The sequence below is a fragment of the Mesoplodon bidens genome (genome assembly GCF_964165515.1).
Source record: "Mesoplodon bidens genome assembly, chromosome: X".
Lineage (NCBI taxonomy): Eukaryota > Metazoa > Chordata > Mammalia > Artiodactyla > Ziphiidae > Mesoplodon > Mesoplodon bidens.
In genome coordinates, this window is record NC_138163.1 from 135,946,295 (window position 1) to 135,971,432 (window position 25,138).

Here is a 25,138-nt window from a genome sequence, read left to right on the forward strand (position 1 = left end):
AAAAAAAATCTAACCACACCAGTCAGAATGGCCATCACGGCTCCCTGACTTCAGCCTATACTGCAAAGCTACAGTCATCAAGACAGTATGGTACTGGCACAAAAAACAGAAACACAGATCAATGGAACAGGACAGAAAGCCCAGAGATAAACCCACGCACCTATGGTCACCTAATCTATGACAAAGGAGGCAAGGATATACAATGGAGAAAAGACAGCCTCTTCAATAAGTGGTGCTGGGAAAACTGGACAGCTACATGTAAAAGAATGAAATTAGAACATTCCCTAACACCATATACAAAAATAAACTCCAAATGGATTAAAAACCTAAATGTAAGGCCAGACACCATGAAACTCTTAAAGGAAAACACAGGAAGAATACTCTTTGACAGAAATCACAGCAAGATCTTTTTTGACCCATCTCCTAGAGTAATGAAAATAAAAACAAAAGTAAACAAATGACACCTAATGAAAGTTTAAAGCTTTTGCACAGCAAAAGAAACCAGAAACAAAACGAAAAGACAACCCACGGAATGGGTTTGCAAACAAAGTGACCAACATCCCACAGAAAATATCTGCAACCCACATAAAATCTTCGCAAACGAAGTGACCGACAAGGGATTAATCTCCAAATATACAAACAGCTCATGCAGTTTAATATCAAAAAAATGAACAACCCAATCAAAAAGTGGGCAGAAGACCTAAATAGACATTTCTCCAAAGAAGACATACAGATAGATGGTCAAGAGTCACATGAAAAGATGCTCGACATCACTAATTATTAGAGAAATGCAAATAAAAACTACAATGAGGTATCACCTAACACCGGTCAGAATGGGCATCATCAAAAAAATCTACAAACAATAAATGCTGCAGAGGGTGTGGAGAAAAGGGAACCCTCTTGCACTGTTGGTGGGAATGTAAATGGATACAGCCACTATGGAGAACAGTATGGAGGTTCCTTAAAAAAGTAAAAATAGAGCTACAATATGACCCAGCAATCCCACTCCTGGGCATATATCTAGAGAAAACCATAATTCAAAAAGAGACATGTACCACAATGTTCACTGCAGCACTATTTACAATAGCCAGGTCCTGGAAGCCACCTAAATGCCCACTGACAGATGAATGGATAAAGAAGATGTGGTACATATATACAATGGAATATTACTCAGCCATAAAAAGGAATGAAATTGGGTCATTTGTAGAAATGTGGATGGACCTAGAGACTGTCATACAGAGTGAAGTAAGTCAGAAAGAGAAAAACAAATATCGTATATTAACACATATATTTGGAATCTATAAAAATGGTACAGATGAACCTATTTGCAAAGCAGAAATAGGGACACAGAAGTAGAGAACAAATGTATGGACACCAAGGGGGGAACGGGAGGTGGGATGAATTGGGAGATTGGGATTAACATATATACAGTATTGATACTATGTATAAAATAGATAATGATTGAGAACCTGCTGTATAGCACAGGGGACTCTACTCAATGCTCTGTGGTGACCTAAATGGGAAGGAAATCCAAAAAAGAGGGGATATATGTACACATATAGCTGATTTACTTTGCTGTACAGCAGAAACTAACACAACAGTGTAAAGCAACTATACCGCAATTAAGGGGGGAAAAAACCCAAACACGTGTACGGTTTGAAAAAAAAAAAAAAACTAACCACACCAGTCAGAATGGCCATCATCAAAAAGTCTACAAATAATAAATGTTGGAGAGGGTGTGGAGAAAAGGGAACCCTCCTGCACTGTTGGTGGGAGTGTAAGTTGGTGCAGCCACTACGGAGAACAGTGTGGAGGTTCCTTAAAAAATTAAAAATACAGCTACTGGGAATTCTCTGGCGGTCCAGTGGTTAGGACTCTGTGCTTCCACTGCAGGCGGCCCAGGTTCAATCCCTGGTCGGAACTAAGATCCTGCAAGCCATGCAGCATGGCCGGAAAAAAAAAAAGAGAGCTACCATATGATCCAGCAATCCCATTCCTGGGCATATATGTCCAGAAAAGAGGAAAACTCTAATTCGAAAAGACACATGCACCCCAGCGTTCACAACAGCATTATTTACAATAGCCAAGGCATGGAAGTAACCTAAATGTCCATCGACAAATAAATGGAATATTATTCAGCCATAAATAAGAATGAAATATTGCCATTTGCAGCAACAGGGATGGACCTAGAGATTATCATACGAAGTAAGTCAGACAGAGAAAGACAAATACCATACGATATCTCTTAATTTGTGGAATCTAAAAAATGATACAAACGAACTTCCTTAAAAAACAGAAGCAGACTCACAGCCACAGAAAACAAACTTATGGTTACCAAAGGGGAAAGAAGGAGAGGAATAAATTAGGAGTTTGGGATTAACATATACACACTACTATAAATAAAACAGACAAACAACAAGGACCTACTGTAGAGCACAGGGAACTATATTCAATACCTTGTAATAACCTATAATGGAAAAGAATCTGAAAAAGAATACATATACATGTACAACCGAATCACTTTGCTGTACACCTAAAACACTGTAAATCAACTATACTTCAATTAAAAAAAAAAACATCTAACCCTAACCAACCATTCGTGTTTGAAAAGCACACAACGCACCTCGGGCATCTATTTGCCACGTAAAGAACAATGATCAAGGAAGGCCCCACTGTCAGCAGGAAGACACAGAAAATGTGAACAGTAATGCACACAAGAAAAAATACAAATGGCTAGATAACAACACACAAAGAAGTTCACCTTTACTAGTCACCAAGGAAATGCTGGTTAAAAATGAAATAGTTGGTCTTCCCTGGTGGCGCAGTGGTTGAGAGTCCGCCTGCCAATGCAGGGGACACGGGTTCGTGCCCCGGTCCAGGAAGATCCCACATGCCGCAGAGCAGCTGGGCCCGTGAGCCATGGCCGCTGAGCCTGTGCGTCCGGAGCCTGTGCTCCGCAACGGGAGAGGCCACAACAGTGAGAGGCCCGCGTACCGCAAAAACAAACAACAAACAAACAAACAAATGAAATAGTTTTGCCTACCAAGTCACAGAATTTTTAAAATGTCTAACATGGACAAGGTTTCGGGAGAAGCAGGACGGGCCTAGGCTGTTGGTGGTGGGCTAAGAAAGGGACCCATCTTATGGAGGGCAACTTGGGGGTATTCTCCAAAAGACTGCCTGGCAATTCCATGTCTAGAATGTTCTCCTAAGGAAATGAGCGTGTAAGAGCACAAATATTTCACCACATATGTTCGCTGTGGTATCACTTCCCACTGTGAAAGACTGGGAACATCCCTACAAGCCCATGGTGGTCCTACTGGGCCACCGTATCTTAGAATGCCAGGCACCACATATGTACAAGGGGAGAAAAAGCTGTTCCTATACAGTACATATCGTGTGATCACATGCGTATCAATGAACATTTGTGCTGAAAAAGGACACAAAGTGGGTACAGTGGTCTCTCTGGATGGTGAGGTTGAGGGCAGTTTTTAATGTCTTCATTCTGCTTTCCGGAATTTCCGTATGTTTTTAATAAAACTGTTCTACTTAGTAAAACAGATTTTTTAAAGAAGGAAATCTTATTAAAGACTATATACCACACCCTAGAAGGCTGTAACCACAGGTAAGTATAAATCCTAGCTCTCAAAAACATATATCAAGCTTATGAAATAAGGAGCCATTTTTTAATTCTGGGAAACTCTGTGGTAAAAGAGATTAAAACATACTTAGAATAGCATAGGATCTCCGTAAATTAAGAGAAAACCATCTGCTTTAAGCATGTCCTTTTAGCACAATGCACGTGACCCCAAATTTTGAAAATACCATCTCAGAATATTGCATGATTGTTACTCAGCTGAACCATATTTCGAAATGATTATTTACTCCATAGGCTTCAGATATTTATTGTACATGAAAATTTACTTTATTCCTATATAAAATGTCTATAATACATATTTATGTGCGCATGTGTATATATACACATACTTGCACGCTCATGTGTATACATATACATGCAGGTGTATACACATATATCTGCAGGTGTGTGTGTCTGTATAAATGTTTCATACCTTCCTAGAATTTCTAGTTATTCTATTTTTAACGGCCTCCAAATATGTGTAAGCGCCCACTGGCTGGACTCTTTAACAAAGTCATTAAATAACACATGGTATGTAAGCTGTACCTGGGAGAACTTCGTCTGTTAGCAGCTGACTTCACCACAGAACAACTAAGTGGGTGTGCTGTCAATGACTGCCATTGCATCAAGAAACCCCTGCAGGGGCTTCCCTGGTGGCGCAGTGGTTGAGAATCTGCCTGCTAATGCAGGGGACACGGGTTCGAGCCTGGTCTGGGAAGATCCCACGTGCCGCGGAGCAACTAGGCCCGTGAGCCACAACTACTGAGCCTACGCGTCTGGAGCCTGTGCTCCGCAACAAGAGAGGCCGCGATAGTGAGAGGCCCGCGCACCGCGATGACGAGCGGCCCCCCGCTTGCCACAACTAGAGAAAGCCCTCGCACAGAAACGAAGACCCAACACAGCAAAAATAAATAAATTAATTAATAAACTCCTACCCCCAACATCTTCTTTAAAAAAAAAAAAAGAAACCCCTGCAGGCAGAAAAATCAAGTCTGCTGCAGAGCTCATTTTATTTATTTACATATGGATCTCAAAGATACTACCCATGTGTGTGTATCTCATATATGTCTTCACTCACATGAATGTTGGTAGCGAATGAATACCACAATACAACCCACTGGCCTGGATGTGTCATGTAAGGGGAATCTGAGTCCCTGGCTTCTCTCCCCGAGAATCAAAAATGATGATAGCTGCAAGGGTCCGTAGAAATCATTTCATCCAAACTCCCGATTTCGTGGATGAAGAAACAGGTCACGTCCACGCAGGTTGGGACCTGGGTCTGCAGTTTCTCAGCCTGGTTAAGAGGTCTTTATATTACACCACCGCCCTGGAAACCCACACTGGAACCCCTTCTCACTGCACTGTTGGTGCACTGGCCCTGGGACGTGACAGCTAATAACAGAAGAGGTTTGGCATCTTATACAGGTCTATATGCAGGCTGTGACGATCTGTAGAACCTTCCAGCATCCATGGTGGTGCAGGAACCCACCAGATTAAAGACCAGCCATACTGCATGCATTAAGAAGCTGTGTGAATCCAGTTACTGAAGCCCCAGTTTGCTTATCGTAAAATGAACATGGTACCCATGTTGTGAGGTCCAAGATATACAGGCGAGAAGCCCTTCTGAATCTTCAGTAATGAACACAAAGGATTCTGCAAGTCTTTCTTCAAAGGTGAAAAACTAAATAATTTTAGGATCTCTTCAGACATCCAGGGATGTCTACAAGCCTCACAGAAATGACTTATCTAACCTGTTGGAGGGAAAGCCCGCTAGAAAACACAAGTGTCTGCTGACCGGGGAGAGATGGGCCGATCCGGTGGACACAAAACACCACCTCTGGCTTCTACTGCTCCCCCACCTAGACCTTCCTAAAATTTAATGCACAGAAGAGGCAAAGAATTCAAGGTAGTGAGAGTAAAGCAAATGCATTCTAAAGGCCACATGAAGTATTAGCTTCCGCAACCTCCAAAACCCAAAGGCAGCTAGGGGAGCAGCCAGTTCACGCCAAACACGCAGCCATCAGCATACATTTACAGGGTTGTCTGTCACCCCAGCCAGGCAGGAGAAGCCTTACCTGACCTGCACAGTCAACACCAATATGTATGGTGATTTCTTTCTTTTTTTTTTTTTTGCCGTACGAGGGCCTCTCACTGTTGTGGCCTCTCCCATTGCGGAGCACGGGCTCCGGACGCGCAGGCTCAGTGGCCATGGCTCACGGGCCCAGCCGCTCCGCGGCATGTGGGATCTTCCCGGACCGGGGCACGAACCCGTGTCCCCTGCATCGGCAGGCGGACTCTCAACCACTGTGCCACCAGGGAAGCCCCTGTATGGTGATTTCTAATACTCCTTTTATAAATGGCTTTTCTGTGTTTTGTTCGTTCATGCATTCATGAATAAAAATCCCCCTGCAAATATTTTTCCCTAAGGGGTATATGTTTGTGGGTATGTGTGTGAGAGAGACAGAGAGAGAAAGTGTGACATGCTTTTTCCACTCGGCTTGACAAAAAGCTGCATAGAGATGTCCAGTTTCCTACCAGCCATCAAATACTTTTCTGCAACATAATCATAAAAAATATTTATAATATACGCCCTCAAAGATTCTGCTTTGCAAGGAAAAGAAATATGTCAACCATTCATCAAACCTGTACCTAATCTTCAGTTATTTTGCGACGTGTTAAAATATCATTTTCCATTCCTTCATTGTGTAAGTCTTCAGACAATGTATACGACAGCAGGTTCTTTCATTATTAATTCTGTCAGGTAGAGTGTCTGAAAACCCTTCTTCAAACCCCTCTGCCTCTACGTTTCACCTAAGCATGACCACTAAGTCATTTCAAGATGACTCCTACCCAAGTGAGTCAGTCAATGCAAGCCCAAACTGTGTGTCAGCGTCTGCATACCACATACATGCAGCCGTTTCCCTGTGAAAATGGCACACTCCCGCCGCACACACAAAAGCCTGCTCTAGTGAAGCAAAACAATTTCAATCGTTTAGAAATATGGCCAAAATTAATAACTTGTTTTATGTATCACAATATAAAAGGCAAAAAAAAAAAAAACAACCCACAGCACATGTACGGTAAAACCCGTAAGAAATGCATGCCTTTAAATTGTCACGACTGCGGAACAAGAATTGCAAAACGCTCAGAACCACCCTGTGCCATTTTCTCCATTTACATTTTTTCATTGCCATCAGCAGGCTATGAGTGAATTTACCCACCAAGCATTTTTTTTCACGACTCAACATGCACACCTGATTTCCCTGCTTTTTTCATTTTGATGTCGCTGACTCACCATTTCTTTCTACATCCACGGTCAAAGCCTCCGTCGTGAGAACGCTCATTTCTCATTGCTATGGAAAAAGAAAAGGCAAAGCAAGGAAGGGTCTTCATGAAACGCTAGCGCCCTCCCGCCAGTCTCCTCGGGGACCCTTCGGCAGGGAAGGCAGGTCTGCGGAGCGCGCCCCACATACCAAGGGCTCCCAGTCACACCAGCTCACCGCCCAGAGCACAGTCCCGAGAGGCACTGCCTTCTAGCTCCAGCGCGCTTTCAGCCAACGGCAGAAACCCAGGCGACCAAAACAGCACGTGTGTACAAGCGCGCGCACACACACACACACACACACACAGAGCACAGGCTCGCGTGCCCACACACACATGCACACGGGCAGAGCGCAGGTGGACTCTGCATGCCGATCTGCATTATCATTCACTTTCAGGCAGAACACCACACGAGAAGCGTGTCTGCAGACCTCCCCCGCTGGCCTCACACCGCCCCGTGAGCTGACCACCTGCTCTTCAAGACAGCGCAACAAAAGGGGCACGAGTCACTGCAAAGCTGGCACACAGCCACGGCGGCAGGAAAGCATCCCTGTCCTGCAGGAGATGCCCCGAGAGGGGACCCAGGCTCTCTTACCGGCTCTCCGCCCGCCGTGAGCACAGCGCCCCAGGGACCCGCTCTGCGGCAGTCCCGGCGTCTGCCTGCCTGTCTGTGCCCGCTGCCTCGTGACGGTCAAGTTCACGCAGCCCCGCCCCCCCCCCAACCCCAGGACTCAAGGCTCCCTTGTGACCTCACTGACGACTCCTGACCTCAGGGGGAAATGTTCCCAAGGCTTCTCTGCCTAAACCCCCAAAGCCCTGCCCTTTTAAAGCCCTAAAGGCACGGGTGTCTTCCTCTTTATAATTTAAAAGAAGGAAATACAGAAAAGCCTACTGCATGAATTTTATGCAGCTTTGCCTGTTTAACTGTGCTAGACCATTGTATGCCGTGTGCAATCCAAGGTTCAATCCCACAACCGTAAGGTCAGATGAAACAATGAAGTTTAAAACAAAACAAAACACTCAATAGCCTATTTTACGTCTTTCTGTATTTGGGGGTTTATTACACACTCAGGAGGAATGTAATCCAAACAGCTAACAAAGTGCTTCCGGAGGTTTTACTGCGTACAAGGCATTCGCTGCAGACCACAAAGGGGTCACAGGCTGACCCTGACTTAGCCAATCCGTCACTTCACAATGATCTGCATTGAAAGTCCCCGCGCCCCACCTCCCCTCCTAAGGCAGCTCCCTCCCCCCTGACGCAGGCAGTGCCCCTCCCACCAGGGTCTCTAACAGCCACGCGGAGAGCCCCGACCCTCCCCAGTCCTGCACTTACCCTCCAGGACGAATTTTCTCTTTTTACCATCTGCTTCAATCAACGTCTTCAAAATTCACTGCCGTTACTTCTGACTCTTGCTCATTTAAACAAGTAACACGTGCTACTTTGCAGTATCTCCCACGTTACCGCTATCTCACCAAGAGTGACTTTTTCATTTTTTCACACCTGCTTGATTTTAAGCACTGCACCGCTGCGGTAGTGTGACACCCATTTAGCATTTAAATGAGTCTGCAAGGAAGGGTGGTGTGGCTATCCCATCATCCAGGGAAGGGAAGTTATTGGCAAGCTTAGGTGGCCTGATGCAAGCACACGGAGAACGAGAGTAAGAATTTGAACCTGTGTCTGCCCCCCCACATCCCACATGCTTTGCACTAGTTTTCATCTCCATGTATTATTCTACCAAGTACAGGATCCCATCCCTAAGAGAGGGTGCCATCCACCCCAGGCCAGCTCCATGCCTGTCTGTACCTCAGAGCACAATGGGAGGCCATCCACGTAACAGGCATCCCGTAAGAGCCTGGTGGCTGATAAGGGATTTCACCCACTTACTGCTCAAGAGGTATGTTCCTGGTGTTTACAAACTGAGTAACTCGAAACATCTCAACACTTGATTTTAGAATGGTTTTAGACGCACAGAAAAATTTCAACGAGAGGAGAATGTTCCCATGTCCCCTACACCCCCGTTTCCCCTACTGTCTACACATGACATGAGTATCTTTGCCATAACTAATGACCCCAATCTTGGTTCATTCATCCTAACTACAGTCTACATTTTATTCAGACTTTCTTCACTCTCGCCTGATAGCCTTCTTGTGTCCCAGGATCCCAGCCAGGACACCACATCGCATTTAGCTGTCACACCGGCTTCACCTCCTCCCACCTGAGCGACAGCTTCTCAGAGTGTCCTTGTTTTCCATGCCCTCCACAGCTTTGAGGAGCACCGTGCAGGCATTTTTGCAGAATGCCTCTCAGCTGGGATGTGTCTGATGTTTTTGTCATGATTACCCTGGAGTTATGGACGTGGAGGGCAGGCCGCAGGAGGTGAATGCCCTGCTTACCGTACAATACCAAGGATCACGCCGTCAACACAACAGTCTGCTGACTGGTGGGCAGGGTTAGGTACAGCGTGCATCAGCTTCTCCTCGGTCACGTGACTTTCACCCCACCTTTTCACCCTGCCCTGTGTGGAAGAACGTTACCATATGGAGCCCGTATTACAGGAATAAAGGGCTCTGACCCACCCCCTTGAGGGCGGAGGATCTACAGAGATCTGGAATTTTTCGGCACAGGTTTGTCTCTTCTCCCCCACGTATTAATATACCCAATCATTTACGTCTATCAGTGTGGACTCAGGGATACTTTACACACTGGGTTACAGTCCTGCACGACTTTATCTCACTGCAGCTTTGGTCATGCCTAACTCTAAGTGGACCCCTGTGTCCCTCTGGCATAGCCTCATTGTTACACGGTTTTTTATTTTTTGTGTTTGTTTGAATACTTCCTTACTTTGAGGGCACAAGACACTCCATACTCGTTTTGCATACACCCTGCCCCAGCTCCAGCATCAGCCGTACCTCCAAGGAGCCCTGCGTCCTTCTCATGGAGAAGTGTACTAGAAACCAGAATCTGGGTGCTGCTTTTGCTCTAGGAATCCATTTTTAAAGGAGACTCTCTATGAACAATGTGTAAAGGGGAAGCACTTTTATAATATTAAGGTTTATCATTGGGTTTTCATATATCCGTGTTTCCTAGAACAAGGCGTAATTATCGGGGCGTATAAGATGCTCAAAGCCTACGCTGTGTTGATGCCGTTAGGACTGTACATCGTAAATACTTGTAAAAAGTTGAATACAAATGTGCCTTTACTTGATATAGTACATTCATGTCCTTGAGAAAGTCCACAAATAAGAAGGGAACAGAACATGACAGGCACCCTGGCACACTGAAATGCCCAAAGAACGCCTCCTCATAGCCGCTGGGGCAAGCCTGCTGAAGCCTCAACCCTTCCCCAAGTCACTTCACCTGAACTGAGCTCGTATAGTCCAAGGATGCCAATGCTCCAAGTCAGAGTATCACAAAGGAGCCCGAGCTTAACAGCATCCTTCCCTCTCCACACGCTCGTGCTGTGAACGGGCCACAGCGAAGCCAACCAAGCCAGAGAGACCAGTAAAATGAAAATGGCAAGAGAAAGGGACATCATGTTGCAGAGAAGCATGCAAGAAGCCTCTCTGGAAACATCCAGACAGTTGACCATGCAGGCCTCACCTCCCCGTCTGGGAAGCGCACTCACTGAAGGCCAATCTCTTACGTCCCTTGGCCAAATCCCAGGGCTGGCAAACCTTCTCTGTCCAGTCTTATGGGAGTACAGCCACACCCACCTCTTTATGGACTGTCCACGGCTGCTCCCGGGCTACAAGGGCAGAGACGTCAGCACAGCAGGAACACTGAGTTCCTTAACGCCAAAAGTACTCACCATCTGATCCTTTGCGAAGTCTGAGCTAGAGCCGCGATGCTCAGACTTGAGTAACGCGCGGCCTCGTTTTAAATTTTAAAAACTTTTCTTCTTGTGGATTCTCGGCACCGACCAGATTTTAAAAATTGAGATGAGGTTCGCATACCCTGAAATTCACCCTTTGGAAGCGTATGATTTAGTAGCTTTCGGTAAATTCACAGAGTTGTGCATCTGTCACCACTGTCTAATTCCAAATCGTTTCCCTCACCCGCAAAGAGCTCCACACCCGCTGGCAGTGACTGCCTTTCCCTCGGGCCTTCATTGCTGTTAGCCACCCATCTCCCTTCTGTCTCTACGGATCTACCTGCTCTGGGCAGCATACACGCACCAGAATCACGCAACGTGTGGCTTTTTATTATATTGTTAAATGTGTCTAAATATATTTTCCTTATTTTTATAGCTCACAGACTATAAAACACAACAGATTTGCAAGGGACGTGGGAAAAGAACTATAAAGCCAACGTGACTTTAATGGCTTTGCTGGGAATGAACTCTTCCTCTCGTGGCTCCGGACACCCCACTTCTCGTGGGTTCAGCGACCCTGGGTTCCCAGATGCCACGAAAGGACTCATCACTCGTCTCCGGACAGACAGGACCCAGAGCTCTGCTGGCATGGCACCCTGATGACTTGTCCCTTGTCTCGGCGGGACAGCTGGGGTCACGTGTGAGCCTGGACTCATGCTCTCCTCCCTGCATGGGACAGCAACCTCATTACCTCGGACAGCGGGGCTCCCCCCACACACAAGGCACGACCGTGCACACCATCCAGCATATCCTGGTAAGAAGGTTAAGGTTCACATGGAAATAAAGACACAAAAGATTCAACTCGAAAGGAGCACAGGCACATCTTCCAGGAACCCATGTGCTCCAAGTGCTGCATCTGAGAAAACCTCAAGGCCATGCACCTTCCCGGCTAGCGCCCTCTCACTGCCCACGCCACTGTCTTCCTCCTTCACCTTCCTGTCCTCTGACTCCAGCTGCTGGTGGAGGTGGTGTGACCTCCGCAGGGCCAGGGGAGAGCAGGTGGCTGCCTGGGGGTGCCGAGGGGATACACCGACTCCTCGGTTTCGCGCACGTTTCACGTCCACTCGGAAATATTTTAATGCATCTTACGCCGCTTAAGAGGCAAATCGCAGAACCATTCTTTTTTATTTTCAGTGTGTGGACCTTCAGAAAGTTTATGAGAAAACTGATTTTTGGGACTAGCTGTAGGCGTCTCACCACCACTTAACACACTGAGTACGAGGAAATCAACTCTGACAGCCAAGGGTCCACCTCACCTCTGACTGAGGGCAGCCGTGTATAAGATACGGTCTAACTCTAGAGAGGGTGTCACTTCAAATTGAACCTTAAAAATAAGCCCACTTCACTGGGACCTCCCTGGTGGCACAGTGGTTAAGAATCCGCCTGCCGATGCAGGGGACACGGGTTCGAGCCCTTGTCTGGGAAGATCCCACGTGCCGCGGAGCAACTAAGCCCGTGTGCCACAACTACAGAGCCTGTGCTCTAGAGCCCACGAGCCATAACTACTGAGCCCGCTCGCCTAGAGCCCATGCTCCACAACGAGAGAAGCCACCGCAATGAGAAGCCCGCGTGCTCCACAACAGAGTAGCCCCCGCTCTCTGCAACTAGAGAAAGCCTGCATGCAGCAACAAAGACCCACGCAGCCAAAAATAAAATTTAAAAATTGTTAAGAAAAGGAAAATGCAAAGTAGAAAGGGGGAGAGGGGGGGAGAAAAATAATAAACCCACTTCAGGAGTGACCACTCAGGGGTCCAAGGTCTCCTTTTGGGGTGATGAAAATCTTCTGGAACTAGACGGTGGTGATGGATGCCTAATGCTGGGAATGTATTAAGTGTTACTGAATCATATACACTCAAATGGTTAACTTTACATTATGTGGATCCCATCACAATTTTAAAATAAATAAAATCTTTTCAGCCCCATTTCAAAAAAAGCATAAGTTACTTATTTTTTATTTTATGTTTTTAAACTTTTATGTTGGAGTCTAGTGGAATAACAATGTTGCATTAGTTTCAGGTGTATAGCAAAGTGATTAAGTTATATCTACTCCTTTTCCAAATTGTTTTCCCATTTACATTGTTACATAATATTGAGCAGAGCTCCGTTTTACCCAGTAGGCCCGTGTTGGTTATCCATTTTAAATATAGCAGCATAAGTTACTTTGAGTAACTTAAAAATTAAAGCAAGTCATTTACAGGAACCTCACAAACAGCAGCCAACGTGACCCCACATACAGACACCTACAAAGCCTGTGAGTCCCAAGGGACGGAGGTCAAACTGGACAGATGTCCGGTCCTCGAAGCCATCTCATCAGGGAGCCTGACCTCAGTGGGCCCGAGACTCACTGCCCACTGGTGTTCTCCAGACACTGATTTCAGAGTTCTAATATAAAATGCCGACACAGACAGAAAGGAACACAGGAGAAACCTGCTGCAGTTAAGCGGCCTCGTCCTCGCCCAAGAGAGAGAAGCCTGCGTCTGGCACCTGGTCTCCAAAGTTCCCGAACATTGCTCACGAAGGCCTGGGGAGAGGCAGGTGTGAGAAGGATACGTGGCCTCATCCACGACCCTCCCAGGCATCAGGGATGCCCTCGATCATCTCTGTGGAGCAAGTTTTCATCCTAACGTGGCTCTGCCATGTCCACTGCTGCAACGAAGCGCCACCTCGTTACCACCCTGCAACAATGCTACGGTGCCTCTCACAGGCCGTACCTTCCACAGGGGAGGAACCACAAGTCGGTGTTCACAGATCACGGATGAGACGCGCTCATGTTCCCAACACGGATTCACCACACAGCCTGGATTAAGACATGCGACTTCACCCATTAATGAATGGTATGAAAGTCGACTACGTGAGGATTAGGTAGGGTGCCACACTCGGTCCCATCAGAAGAAACAGGGATCAGAGACCTGGTCCTTGACAGTTCGGTTCTTTTGCTCAGGCTTAGCTGCCCCGCGGCACGTGGGATCTTAGCTCCCCAAACAGGGATCAAACCTGCATTCCCTGCGTTGGGAGGCGGATTCTTAACCACTGGACCACCAGGGAAGTCCCGACAATTCGGTTCTTGAGCCAAGAGGAAAGCACTTGAATGAGACAATGAGCCAGAAGAGTCTAGAAGAACTTAAAGGCAGCAAAGATCGTCTCAAAAGCAGTCAGAGGAGACTTTGCCGACACCTCTGCCACCGTGAAGAGCATTCATGTAAGGTGTACTTAAACCCATATGGCCGCCTTCCAGGTCATCCCAGCCCTAAACCATGGTACGCTGACTTAAAACACGGCATCGAGCAAGGAAGCATGGGTGAAAGGATCAAAAGGAGATCATGAGTGTCAGTGTGTTCTTGTGGATTTCTGGAGAAAGGCAAAAACACCAAAGAGTCCCTGTATGTGCAAGTTCGACCACAGGCAACTGATAAGGGTTTGAGCTTTTTTTTTTTTTTTTTGGGGTTGCATTGGGTCTTTGTTGCTACACACGGGCTTTCTCTAGCTGCGGCGAGCAGGGGCTACTCTTCCTTGCGGTGCGTGGGCTTCTCAATGCGGTGGCTTCTCTTGTTGTGGAGCATAACTCTAGGTGCGCGGGCTTCAGCAGTTGCAGCACGCAGGCTCAGTAGTTGTGGCCCATGGGCTTAGTTGCTCTGACCTGTGTCCCCTGCCTTGGCAGGTGGATTCTTAACCACTGCACCACCAGGGACGTCCCAAGGGTCTGAGCTTGGAAGACAGGAGTCCACTGAGAAGAAAGGAGACCAGAGGATAAGAGAGCAAAGGATCCTGTCAAACAGCTGCGGAAGTCTCTCCATCCAAGAAGAGGGGCCGTGGACTCTTGGCTTTTCCCTCCCTAACCCTCGCCCCCAACAAAGGACTCGCATGCAGCCACCGGGGCAATCAGCTGATGTGTGTCAGAACCCTCTCAGAGGGCAGAAGCTGCCGTCACAAGCGGGGTCTGTGGAGGACCGCTTCCCCGCCGCGTCTGGAACTCGGATGCCTGGGTCCAGTCTCCATCGCTGTCCCTCAGCGCCGCAGTGGTTAACATGTCGGCACGGTCTCTGCCCACACCTCACTGCTCCGTGGACCTGGCTCCCTGGCCTCACTTTCTGCTCCGGGGCCCCAAGCCCTGGGACCCTCAAACCACGGCCTAACAACGCGTCCTTCAGAATAACGTGAAGTCACGAGACCAAACCAGCATGTGAACAAATCTGCTGTGCCTTGTCCTGACTCTGCTTTTCCTGAAGCCACACAGGTATAAACACAAGGGGAAAGTGTAGTTACAAACCAAGACGTAAAAACACACCACTGGAGCCCGGGCCCAGGGTCTTCTGACAGCCGTTGCTCTTCATCTCTGGGAGGATGGAGGTTTGTGTCTGAGCAAGGGCTCTGGGCACAGGAGACAGTGCACTGCCCGAAAGGAAGCTGTGCCGATGCCGGGCTCCACCCCAGAAAACTTCCAAGCTTGAGTTTCACCTTGTGACCATGCCAGCGTGGGCTTCCTAAGTATCCAGCACAGCAGTTCAGAATGGAAAGCTTCAACTGCCCCTTAGCTAACTGAAGGCCAGGAGAAGTAAACGTCTCCCCCAAAGCAACAAATGAGGGGTGCAGCTCGGATGGCAACGCTCTCACTCTGAAACCTACTTGCGAGCAGCCTGTGGAGTAAATGGAAATCAGTCTTGACATCAAGCTCTGTACCGCAAATCACATCTCAGGGCAAACGTACAGGAAGGTGACCCTCAGGTGGGCTTAGCTTGTTGATGAATTTCACATGAAATGAAAGAGCTTGATTTCATACAGACTCCACCTTCTGGCTGTTAGTGGGATTTAGGATTTATTCTTATTCTCCCCCGGCCCCTCCTCTCCCATCCGTCCCAACAAAATACAAGCCTGCAGGTCAGAGCCAGTCCGCTGGCGGCAGCTCCTATGGGGGCAGAAATGGCCGGGACGAGGCCGGGGAGTGGGAACCTGCCAGTGGCCACAGCCTCCCAGGCTCTTCCCCTACAAAACCTGTGTGCAGAACCCCCCAGACCCAGTCCTCTAGAAGACCCTCACGTGTGAGGGGCACGAACCCCATGTGGTAAAACTTAGCTTTCTTACAAGGCTTAAAACATGACACTGGGGCTTCCCTGGTGGCGCAGTGGTTGAGAATCTGCCTGCCAATGCAGGGGACACGGGTTCGAGCCCTGGTCTGGGAGGATCCCACATGCCGCGGAGCAACTAGGCCCGTGAGCCACAACTACTGAGCCTGCGCATCTGGAGCCGCGCAACAAGAGAGGCCGCGACAGTGAGAGGCCCGCGCGCCGCGATGAAGAGTGGCCCCCGCTCGCCACAACTAGAGAAAGCCCTCGCACAGAAACGAAGACCTAACACAGCCAAAAATAAATAAATAAATAAATTAAAAAAATAAAAAAACATGACACTGGCCAACAAGTCCACGTACCAAATTTGAGATGTTGATGACTTCCCTCTAACGGGCAAGGAAAGCCCGCTTCGGGTACTGTCATGTATACTAAAATCGTCAATACAGTTTCAGCAAGCACGTCATGCCAACATGGAAGCACTATTCCCCACGATCCAGAAGGAGCACAGAGCCCCACCTCCACCCTGCCCAGGGTCCACCAGCCGTCCAGGCAGGGAGAGAGCAGCCAGCAAGGGGGCAGCTCCACGAGACGCGGCAGAGGGGGCACCGGAGCCCCCTGGTCCCCATACGCTGTTTACAGGGCGATGGGAGCCTGCTCAGAAAACCACTCTTAGAAAGGGAATTCCCCACCAGAGGGTGTGTGCAACTCCATGCCGGCAACAGCCCTCCAAAGAGGCTTCACTGTTTGCCCCCCTTCATCAGCTGCTCGCTAGGATGGCAGCTCCTTCATTTTAAATACTAGGTGTGACCTTGTCTGGACAACGATGAAAGGACACTTCCTGAGAGAGTGGACGCAGCAGAAAGTAGACCACTTCATACCTTGAAGTCCTAACCCCCCCGGACTTCAGAAGCTGATGGAATGAAGCTCTTTCGAGAGGTGATTCAGGCAAAACGAGGGCACGGGGGTGGACCCTAATCCAGTCTGGCTGGTGTCCTTCCAAGAAGACATCAGGACAGAGACACACACAGAGGGAAGACCAGGTGAGGACACAGGGAGGAGGCGGCCGCCTGCAAGACACCGAGAGAGGCCCTGGGAGAAACCCACCCTGCCAGCGCCTGGAGCTTAGACTCGGGCCTCCAGAGCCTTGAGAAAATCACTGTCTGTTGCTGATGCCGCCCAGACCCTGGCAGTTTGTTACAGCAGCCCAAGCAAACTGCTACACCGAGCTTTCAAGGTCCCCGCGACACTGGGGTTAGGGAGCAGACGGCCGTTAGTCAGGACACCTGAGCTTGGAGATCTGGTGCAAAACCTCCAAAAACAGTGGGCGCTGGCTCTAGAAACGTGATGGGTGAGGACGCCGCTCCCATGAGAACACAGCCGGAGGCAAGCAAACACGGCTAGATCTCCTCCCGAGGGCCTGGGTCCTGCTCAAACACCACGTGTCTTGCCCACAACCCCCAGGCAGGAGTCGCCTCATCCTCGTCCCTCCGGAGATTGTGAACCATCCCGTAACTTTTCACAAAGATGAGAATTACGCGTCATCGCTTCATTGCTGAGTGTCGGTGTCTCTCCTTCCCTCCTATGCTGGGAGGTCCTCTGGGGCAGAACCTCTGTCCTGCTTTATCTAGAACACAGACTCCTGAAGCTCACAAAAATGCTCTCAACTCGATTTGCTGCATAATTTTCTCTTGAGGCTCTTCTGCATCCCAACAGACACAACAAAAGCCAGTTTTCATTATCACGTTCCAGTTAACAGATCAGCAATTCGATTTCTTTACACAGATATGTTACATGAATTTATGCAAAACACTGGGCATCTTTAAATCTCTGCATTATAGATTTGGTGTTGGTGAGCAAAGGACAGTCCCTTGCCTGCATTTTCATTTCTTGGGTTCTCCCATTTAATGTCTCAAGGGCACTCTTTCTCACTGATACTTCAGAAGATAAACATTTTCTCAAAAAAACGCCTCTTCGACATCCCTAATCTAGGATTTCACTGAGCCTCACCACTCTTTAAAAGCACACACAATGACTCTGAAAATTGCTGGGTTTGTAGCTCAAAACCAGAAAGCTTCTGGAACTCGTTCCTTCAGAGTGGTTACGCAGCCTGCCAGCAGACACAGCTGTGAAACAGGCAGCGTGTGGTCGCTCCCCCGTTCCTCTTGACCCTTTCGCTGCTGACAGTACCGTTACAACACACACACACACACACACACACACATTATGTACATTATAAGTCATTTGTTATGACTCTTCACAGCAGGAGAGCTGAACTCCAACCAGCACATGCATGTCTCTCTGCAGGATAAATGCCCGAGGCCTCCGTGCAGGAGCGAAGCCTGAGCCCGAGTGTGCGGGGAGCATCCTCACCGCACTGCACTGCACTACCACAGCACGCGCTCTCACGACTGCAGCAGGGCCCGGAAGTGGCTCTGATGAAGATGACAGCTGGCACTTGCCACGTGACCTGCTCGCAATCCAGAGCCATAAAGCTCTACACTGTGCCGCTCAGACGCAGCTCAGCTCTGTACGTGTATTATTCACGGACCTTCCTCTCTCACCCAGGGCTTTCTGGTCTTGGCCGTGCACACTGGTAACTGCAACCACGTCCTACATATGCACACACAGCCCACCATGCCTGCTCCCTCAGAGCCACCGACACTCTTGTGCAAGCCTAGAAGCACTCAGCTTACAGCCAAATGAAGTAAAACGCCGTTATGTAAGGCTCTCAAAAGCAAGCATTTACATCGGTCATCTCCGGGACAGAATCTTCAATTCTGAGGTTGGTGTTTAATGTGAGTAGCACGCCAACTCCCAGAGATGCTCAAGGAACAGAAAAATATGCACTCAGCGACCCTATTGTGTACCAATTTGCTTCCATTCTTCCATCGGCCCTTTTAAAATAAGGCCGTACCCCAGTTCCTGCAGTGACCTACACTGCCCTCTCCTGCCCTCTTCACGGATGAGGGTCCAGACGACCGTATTTCACCTAAATTCCACCCTCACTACAGTGACACAGCTACACTGGCCACACTTGAGAATCAGGGCACATGACAGTGTAACAGTGCTGCCGTGCCGTTCTTTCAGATGCTCTGATGCCCTCTTGGGGAGCCAACCGACTTGATTTCTATTTTAAAGCTCAAAATTAAGTCATTCAATAAGGCCAATTGAGAAAGGCTTGCCTTAGTCCTTTGACTAACAATCCTTCCAGACAATTTGGATTTCCAGACCCAGCAACCCAGCTGTGCCCTCGATGTTAAAGCGTCCCGTCTGGATAAAGCATGTCATTCAAGCCCACTACACTGGGTTTCTCGTTCTGTGAACATAAAGAACTTGACTGTACGGAAAACACAGCAGCTGTTTTAAGAACCAAAAATGCCACGATGGCGTTCAGAGCGTCCCCGCCCTGGGGATGCTTCTCCCGCCGGCAGTGGTGTAGGGCTGAGGGCTTGGTCCTGGGGACGCTGGAAGTTGAACCTGGTTAGTGGCCCCTTCAGGACTGGCGGAAACCAGATACCCAAGCACTCACCCACCGTAATGCAGCCCACCTCAAGATGACTTCTTAGTAACCCCAAGTGCAGAGTCTCCTACCTTGGGGTGGGGCATCCCTCCTCGGCCTGGACTGAGGAAGAAAGCTCTCTGCGCGCACCGGGGTCCTCTGTTTGCCGTCGCACTTCCACAGAAGCTTCCTGCCAAGGGTGGCACAAGGAGACACCCGGTCATCAAGCTGCCGCCTCCGAGACCTCTGTGATCACGAACCCTTCATTGTGGGTTCGCCCTGTGAGCCCGCACCACGAAGGCAGTGACGCCGCCTGCCGTCAGCCGGCCACAGGACCCGCGAGCCCGGCTCTCCAAAGCGTCTCATCAAAATGACTCAACAAGACCGTGCGTTCGTTCCCCTTTGGCTCTGGGCAGGAAGCAAAACTGCTACGTGAGGGTCATAAACCTGTGTTGACACACTGGCCCCCAAACCCTAATCAAACCAAACCCAGCTGGTCACGGCTCCCTGCAGCGAAACCTCAAGCCCCGGGACCTGGAGTCTGGGAGCCTTGTTTCTTGACCGAGCAAGCATGGAATTCTCAGAGGTCACAGTGCACGGGGCATGGGCACGCGGTCGCGGTGTTTGCAGGCCTTTCTGCACCAGGGGCCCACACAGAAACCTGCACCTCTCTCCACACGCAGATGTTCATTATTGTGTAACAAACCGATGACTGGTTTTTCTTAAAAGAACCTCCATCTGATGCTGCAGGAAACCTGTTCTTTGAAATGTACAAATGCAGATGGAAGGGGAAACAAAGCAGAGAGAGTGAGAGAGGAAGACTGACTATGGGCTCTGAGGTATGGATACAAATATGCAGCTTTACAGAAAGCTTCCCATCAACTTTCACCATCAAAACTCCTACTTAGGGCTTCCCTGGTGGCGCAGTGGTTGAGAGTCCGCCTGCCGATGCAGGGGACACGGGTTCGTGCCCCTATCCCGGAAGATCCCACATGCCGCGCAGCGGCTGGGCCCGCGAGCCATGGCCGCGGAGCCTGTGTGTCCGGAGCCTGTGCTCCGCAACGGGAGAGGCCACAGCAGTGAGAGGCCCGCGTACAGCAAAAAAAAAAAAAAAAAAAAAAAAAAACTCCTACTTATGGGCTTCCCTGGTGGCGCAGTGGTTGAGAGTCCGCCTGCCGATGCAGGGGACACGGGTTCGTGCCCCGATCCAGGAAGATCCCACATGCCGCAGAGCGGCTGGGCCCGTGAGCCATGGCCGCTGAGCCTGCGCTCCGCAACGGGAGAGGCCACAGCAGTGAGAAGCCCGTGTAACCGCAAAAAAAAAAAAAAAAAAAAACTCCTACTTAAAAAAAAAAAAGTGAAATAGTTTAACGCACCGCATTTTCCATTACATTTGCCCCAGAACAACTTTTAAAAATATTTGACCAAAAAAAGGGACTAAGAAGAATACTAATAGCATCAAGTAACATCAATGTTTGAAACTCTCTCTTGTGTTGTCTTAGGCCTTGCTATAAAGCACCGCTTGTAATTTCAGAGGAGAGCTTGCCATTTTCTATCATCTCCCCCAATTTCTTCCCTTTGTATCAAGGGCAAGATAATCAAAGGGAAAGACCGCTTTGGCGACAGCTGACGAGGAGGCTGGGAACTCGAGATGTGGGTGCAAACAGGGCACTCGCAATTGTCATGGGTGTATCCACTTTGTCCCCAGGTGCTGATACTAGAAAAGCTGGTGCACAGAAACGCTCAGACAGCTGGACACAAGTCACAGGAGCTGATACTAGAAAAGCTGGTGCACGGAAATGCTCAGACAGCTGGACACGTGTCACAGCGGCAATGGGCCATGATACTCTGGGGCTGTCCTATATACGTGCCTTAAGATGGAATTACGGAGGCTCTGTGCTGGCTCCCTGCAGGACGCTTACCTGCTTGTAGAGGTCGGTCGACGGCGACGACCGGGACCTTCCGTGGATGTACTGTGGCCTCTCGCGCTGGTCCAGACCCACGTCCAGGATGTTGTCTGCCGAGTGGTACCTCCCAGAACTCCTGGCTTCCGGGGCTTTCCTCTGTTCCCTCCAGGAGGCTTGATACTCTGCAAAGGTTCCCAGCCTCTGAGGCGGGTCTGATCTCCCCATCTCTCCCTCCTTGCCGGGGCCCGCTGTCCAAGGCCTCTCCGGCTTCTCCTTGGGGAGCCCACAGGGTGCCGGCCTCAGCCCCGGCCGCTGGCCTACGGGCTTGCTGGTTTCCTCAAAAAACTTCCACCTGTCGGCAAAGGTGCGCACGGTCTCGTCGGGAGGTGCGGGGCCCTGGCGCGGGCGGTCATCCCCCGCGAGCCCCACCTCGTTCATCTTCTCGGGCTCGGAGTAGGACTTCAGTTTCTGCTCAGCCGTGAAGCGCCTCCGGCCTGCGATGCGCGGGGCGTGCAGCGCGCCGCCGGCGCTCGAGGGCAGCCTGGCCGGTGCTGCTTCCCAGACGCGAGGGAGGGTGTCGGGGTCCGACGGGCTGGGCTCCAGGTCGCGGCGCCTAAACGACGTGGCCCTCAGGACGCGGGCCTGCGCCTCCTTCAGGTGGTCCTTATAGGTGCTGGAGAAGGCGGCTTCCAGGGCGCCCCCTGCCGGCTGCACCCCCCAGCCGCGCGCCTCTGCCTCGGCGGCGGCCTCCTCCTCCTCCGCGGCGCCGGCCAGGGTTGCCGTGCTCCGGCTCTTCTGCAGCCTGGCTCGCCGCAGCTGGATCTCGTTCCTCAGGGTGGTGGCGAAGCGGTCGCTCCTCCGTATGGGTTTGCCCGCCGGGGCCTCGGGCGGGGTCCTCTCCGGGGCGCCCTCGTGGCCGGCCTCGGGCCGGCGCACCCCTTCCTGGGTCAGCGAGTGCAGCATGGGCGTCTGCAGGGGGCAGATCTCGCCGCCCCCGTGGGCCCACGCGAAGCCGCCTGCGACCCTCTTCACACTCGCTGTTTCCACGAGGCCGGCCCCGGGCGGTTCCTCGGCTCCCTCGCAGTGGCCCCCGGCCTCCCTGTCCGCCGGCGCCACCTTCCCCCTTTGCCGGGCGCCCTCGAGCCGGGGCGGGTAGCAGCGGGGCTGCGCGGCCGGGGCGCCCCCCTGCGGGCCGCGCCTAGAGGTCACGCAGTAGTAGCGGCTCTGCACGCCACAGTCCCCCTTCTGGTCGCCAGCGCTGGGCCGCCCCACCGGAGCGGGGCTGTCATCCGGGAAGCGCTCGGCAGGCGGCTGCTCCTTGAGCCACGTGGCCGCGCTGGGCCCCTCGTGAAAGAAGGGGCTCTCGTCACTGGAATGGCGCGGGTGCTGGCACGCGGGCAAAGGCTGCGGGCAGCGCACGTCCGTGCTGGACAGGGAGGCCTGGAGCCGGCTGGGGGCCCCCGGGAGGGCCCTGGCCCCGCTGTCGCAGGGCGGCCACCCGCAGTCCAGGGGCACAGCCGGCGCACAGCCCGAGCTGCCGGCTCTCCTCCCGTCGCCCAGGCGCGCTGGTCTCTGCGGCTGATCAGCCGCTTCCGGTCTCCAGTCGCTGTGGTACTGAGCGCGGGTCAGGCCCGGAGGGTGCTGCGTGGTGGCCGCCTCTGAGAATGGGGGGCCCTGGGTCTTCTCGTGGCTCTTGGTGGCCGCAAAGCTGTCACTGCGGAGAGGGGGAGGGGGCGGAGGAGGGGACGAAGAGGCCTTCTTCTTATCGGGCACATACCAGACCGGCCCCAAACTGGACCTCCCGGAAGCAGCTAGCTTGGGCTCAGGACTGTCCTCGGGCCTGGGGCTCCTGCTGCTATCACAGGGGACCCTGGGGGGGAAGCCCCCGAGCCTCTCGTCCACACACTGAGGGTCGCCGGCAGCCAGGCCCTGCCGGTCGCTGCCTCCGGTGGAGGCCTCCCAAAGGCCCACTTTGTAGAGGATGTTCTCGGCAGAGGAGGCATCCGCCTTGGGCAAGGTGTGGTCAGGCGTGCTGGAGCTGGTGGAAAAGGAGCCGTACGCGGAGTCCCGCTTGCTCGGGCCGCCCAGGTGGTCGATGCTGCTGTTGGACTTGGCAGCCGAGAGGCGCCCAGATGGGTAGGACTGGGCAGGCTGGTCCAGGCTGTCCACGCTCCCCAGGGAGCTGAAGTGGTCAGAGGCGCGCTGCAGATGTGTCTGCTCCCACAGGCCGCTCGACAGGTCCTGGGACGAGGAGCTAGGAAACGAGAACCACAGGCAACAGTGTGCTTTAGAGTCACGTTGCAGCAAAGGGCAAGATGAGACTATGCACGTAGGAGCGGCTGGCCCTGGGCAGAAGGCAACCACTCTTCCTGCAGCAAGACCCCTGGGTGCGGCGCATCTAAGTTTTCCCATGTCAAAGAGCAGATCTCCGAGGGCAGGCTGAAAGGGCCGAGCCCTACCCACAGGATGCTGTCCCCAAACAGAAAACCTTCCACGCTGCGGTACATCTCTCAGCTCGACACCCACAGGCTGGACCAGGCAGCAGCAGGCAATGCCCCTGTGAACACCTTGATCCTCAATCACTGGTTCAGTGTCGCAGATAGCAAACCGCAGCCCATGGGCTAAGGACAGCTTTTAGAGTTTTTTAATGGGGGCGGGGCGGGGCACGGAATCAAAAGAGTTCTTCCTGATGCATGAAAATGACACAAAATTCCGATTTCAGTGCTCATAACCCAAGTCTGACGGGAACTCGGTCATGGCTGTGTGCTTTGCTCCCAAGGGCAGAGCTGCACAGCGGCGGCAGACACCGGCCCACCAGCCTGAGGTATCAATCTTGTCTGGCCCCCTGCAAGACGAGTTTGTGGACCCCTGGTTGAGTGCAGGAAACGATTCATACTACGGACTGCTAACACAAAGAAAGCCATCAAAAGAGAATGATCTTGGGCTTTCCTGGTGTCACAGTGGTTGGGAGTCTGCCTGCCAACGCAGGAGACACGGGTTCATGCCCCGGTCCGGGAGGATCCCACATGCCACGGAGCGGCTGGGCCCGTGAGCCATGGCTGCCGGGCCTGTGCTCCACAACGGGAGAGGCCACAGCGGAGAGACGCCCGCGTACCGCAAAAAAAAAAAAAAGAGAATGATCTTCAACTTAGAAAGGCAAGTTCAGAGATCACATGACTTTTCCAAACCCAGATATTAAATCACAGGCATACCTCATTTTGAAATGAGGTATGCCTGTGATTTAATGAAAGCTCAGATGATGATTAGCATTTTTTTAGCAATAAAGTATTTTAAGACTAACGTATGTACTTTTTTTTTAGACATAGTGCTACTACTGCACACTTAAAGCTCTCAATAATGAAACTATTTATCCAGGCATGTTAAGTGCTTTCATTAAAGCTCAAGAAAGCTGGAACATTCACACTTCCAAGAAAAAAACTGGCTGCTTGAGGTTCGAGGAGAACCGGGATGAGAAAAAGAAAGTGTGACCCAGGCAAGGACACAAAAGTGTGAGCTAGCTAAGTCACGTGAGGGAGGCAATGACCATTCAACGCCACGACCTCAGAGGACAGACCAGGTACCCTTCGCAGAAATGGAGCATGTTCTTCCCCATCCTCCCAGCAGTGTTCCTGAGGGGACTTTTCCAGGAGATTCTAAGTCCAAGCAGATATAAACAAAGCTAAGCACTTCTTCCACAGGGCGTATGTGTTTCTTTAATCAAGAAACCGCCAAATGGACTTAATGAAATATAAGGCCCACTTTTTACTTAAGTTTTACCACACGGAGGAGAATCTGGTTTTTCAAAAATACCCTGGACTCCCAACTATTATAATCTCTTA

At 50.8% G+C, this 25,138-nt stretch overlaps 1 protein-coding gene across 5 annotated transcripts in view; it reads right to left on the reverse strand.

Annotated features, from left to right (window-relative positions):
• Nucleotides 1–25,138, reverse strand: part of LOC308609228 (protein Shroom2-like) — a 141,252-nt gene that overhangs the window by 31,362 nt on the left and 84,752 nt on the right. For all 5 annotated transcript variants that reach the window (XM_081222859.1, XM_081222861.1, XM_081222860.1 and 2 more), the window contains 2 exons: nucleotides 21,315–23,553; nucleotides 19,485–19,582 (listed from right to left, as the gene is read on the reverse strand). In XM_081222859.1, coding sequence (XP_081078985.1) covers nucleotides 19,485–19,582; nucleotides 21,315–23,553 — 2,337 coding nt within the window. The remainder of the gene's footprint in view (nucleotides 1–19,484; nucleotides 19,583–21,314; nucleotides 23,554–25,138) is intronic.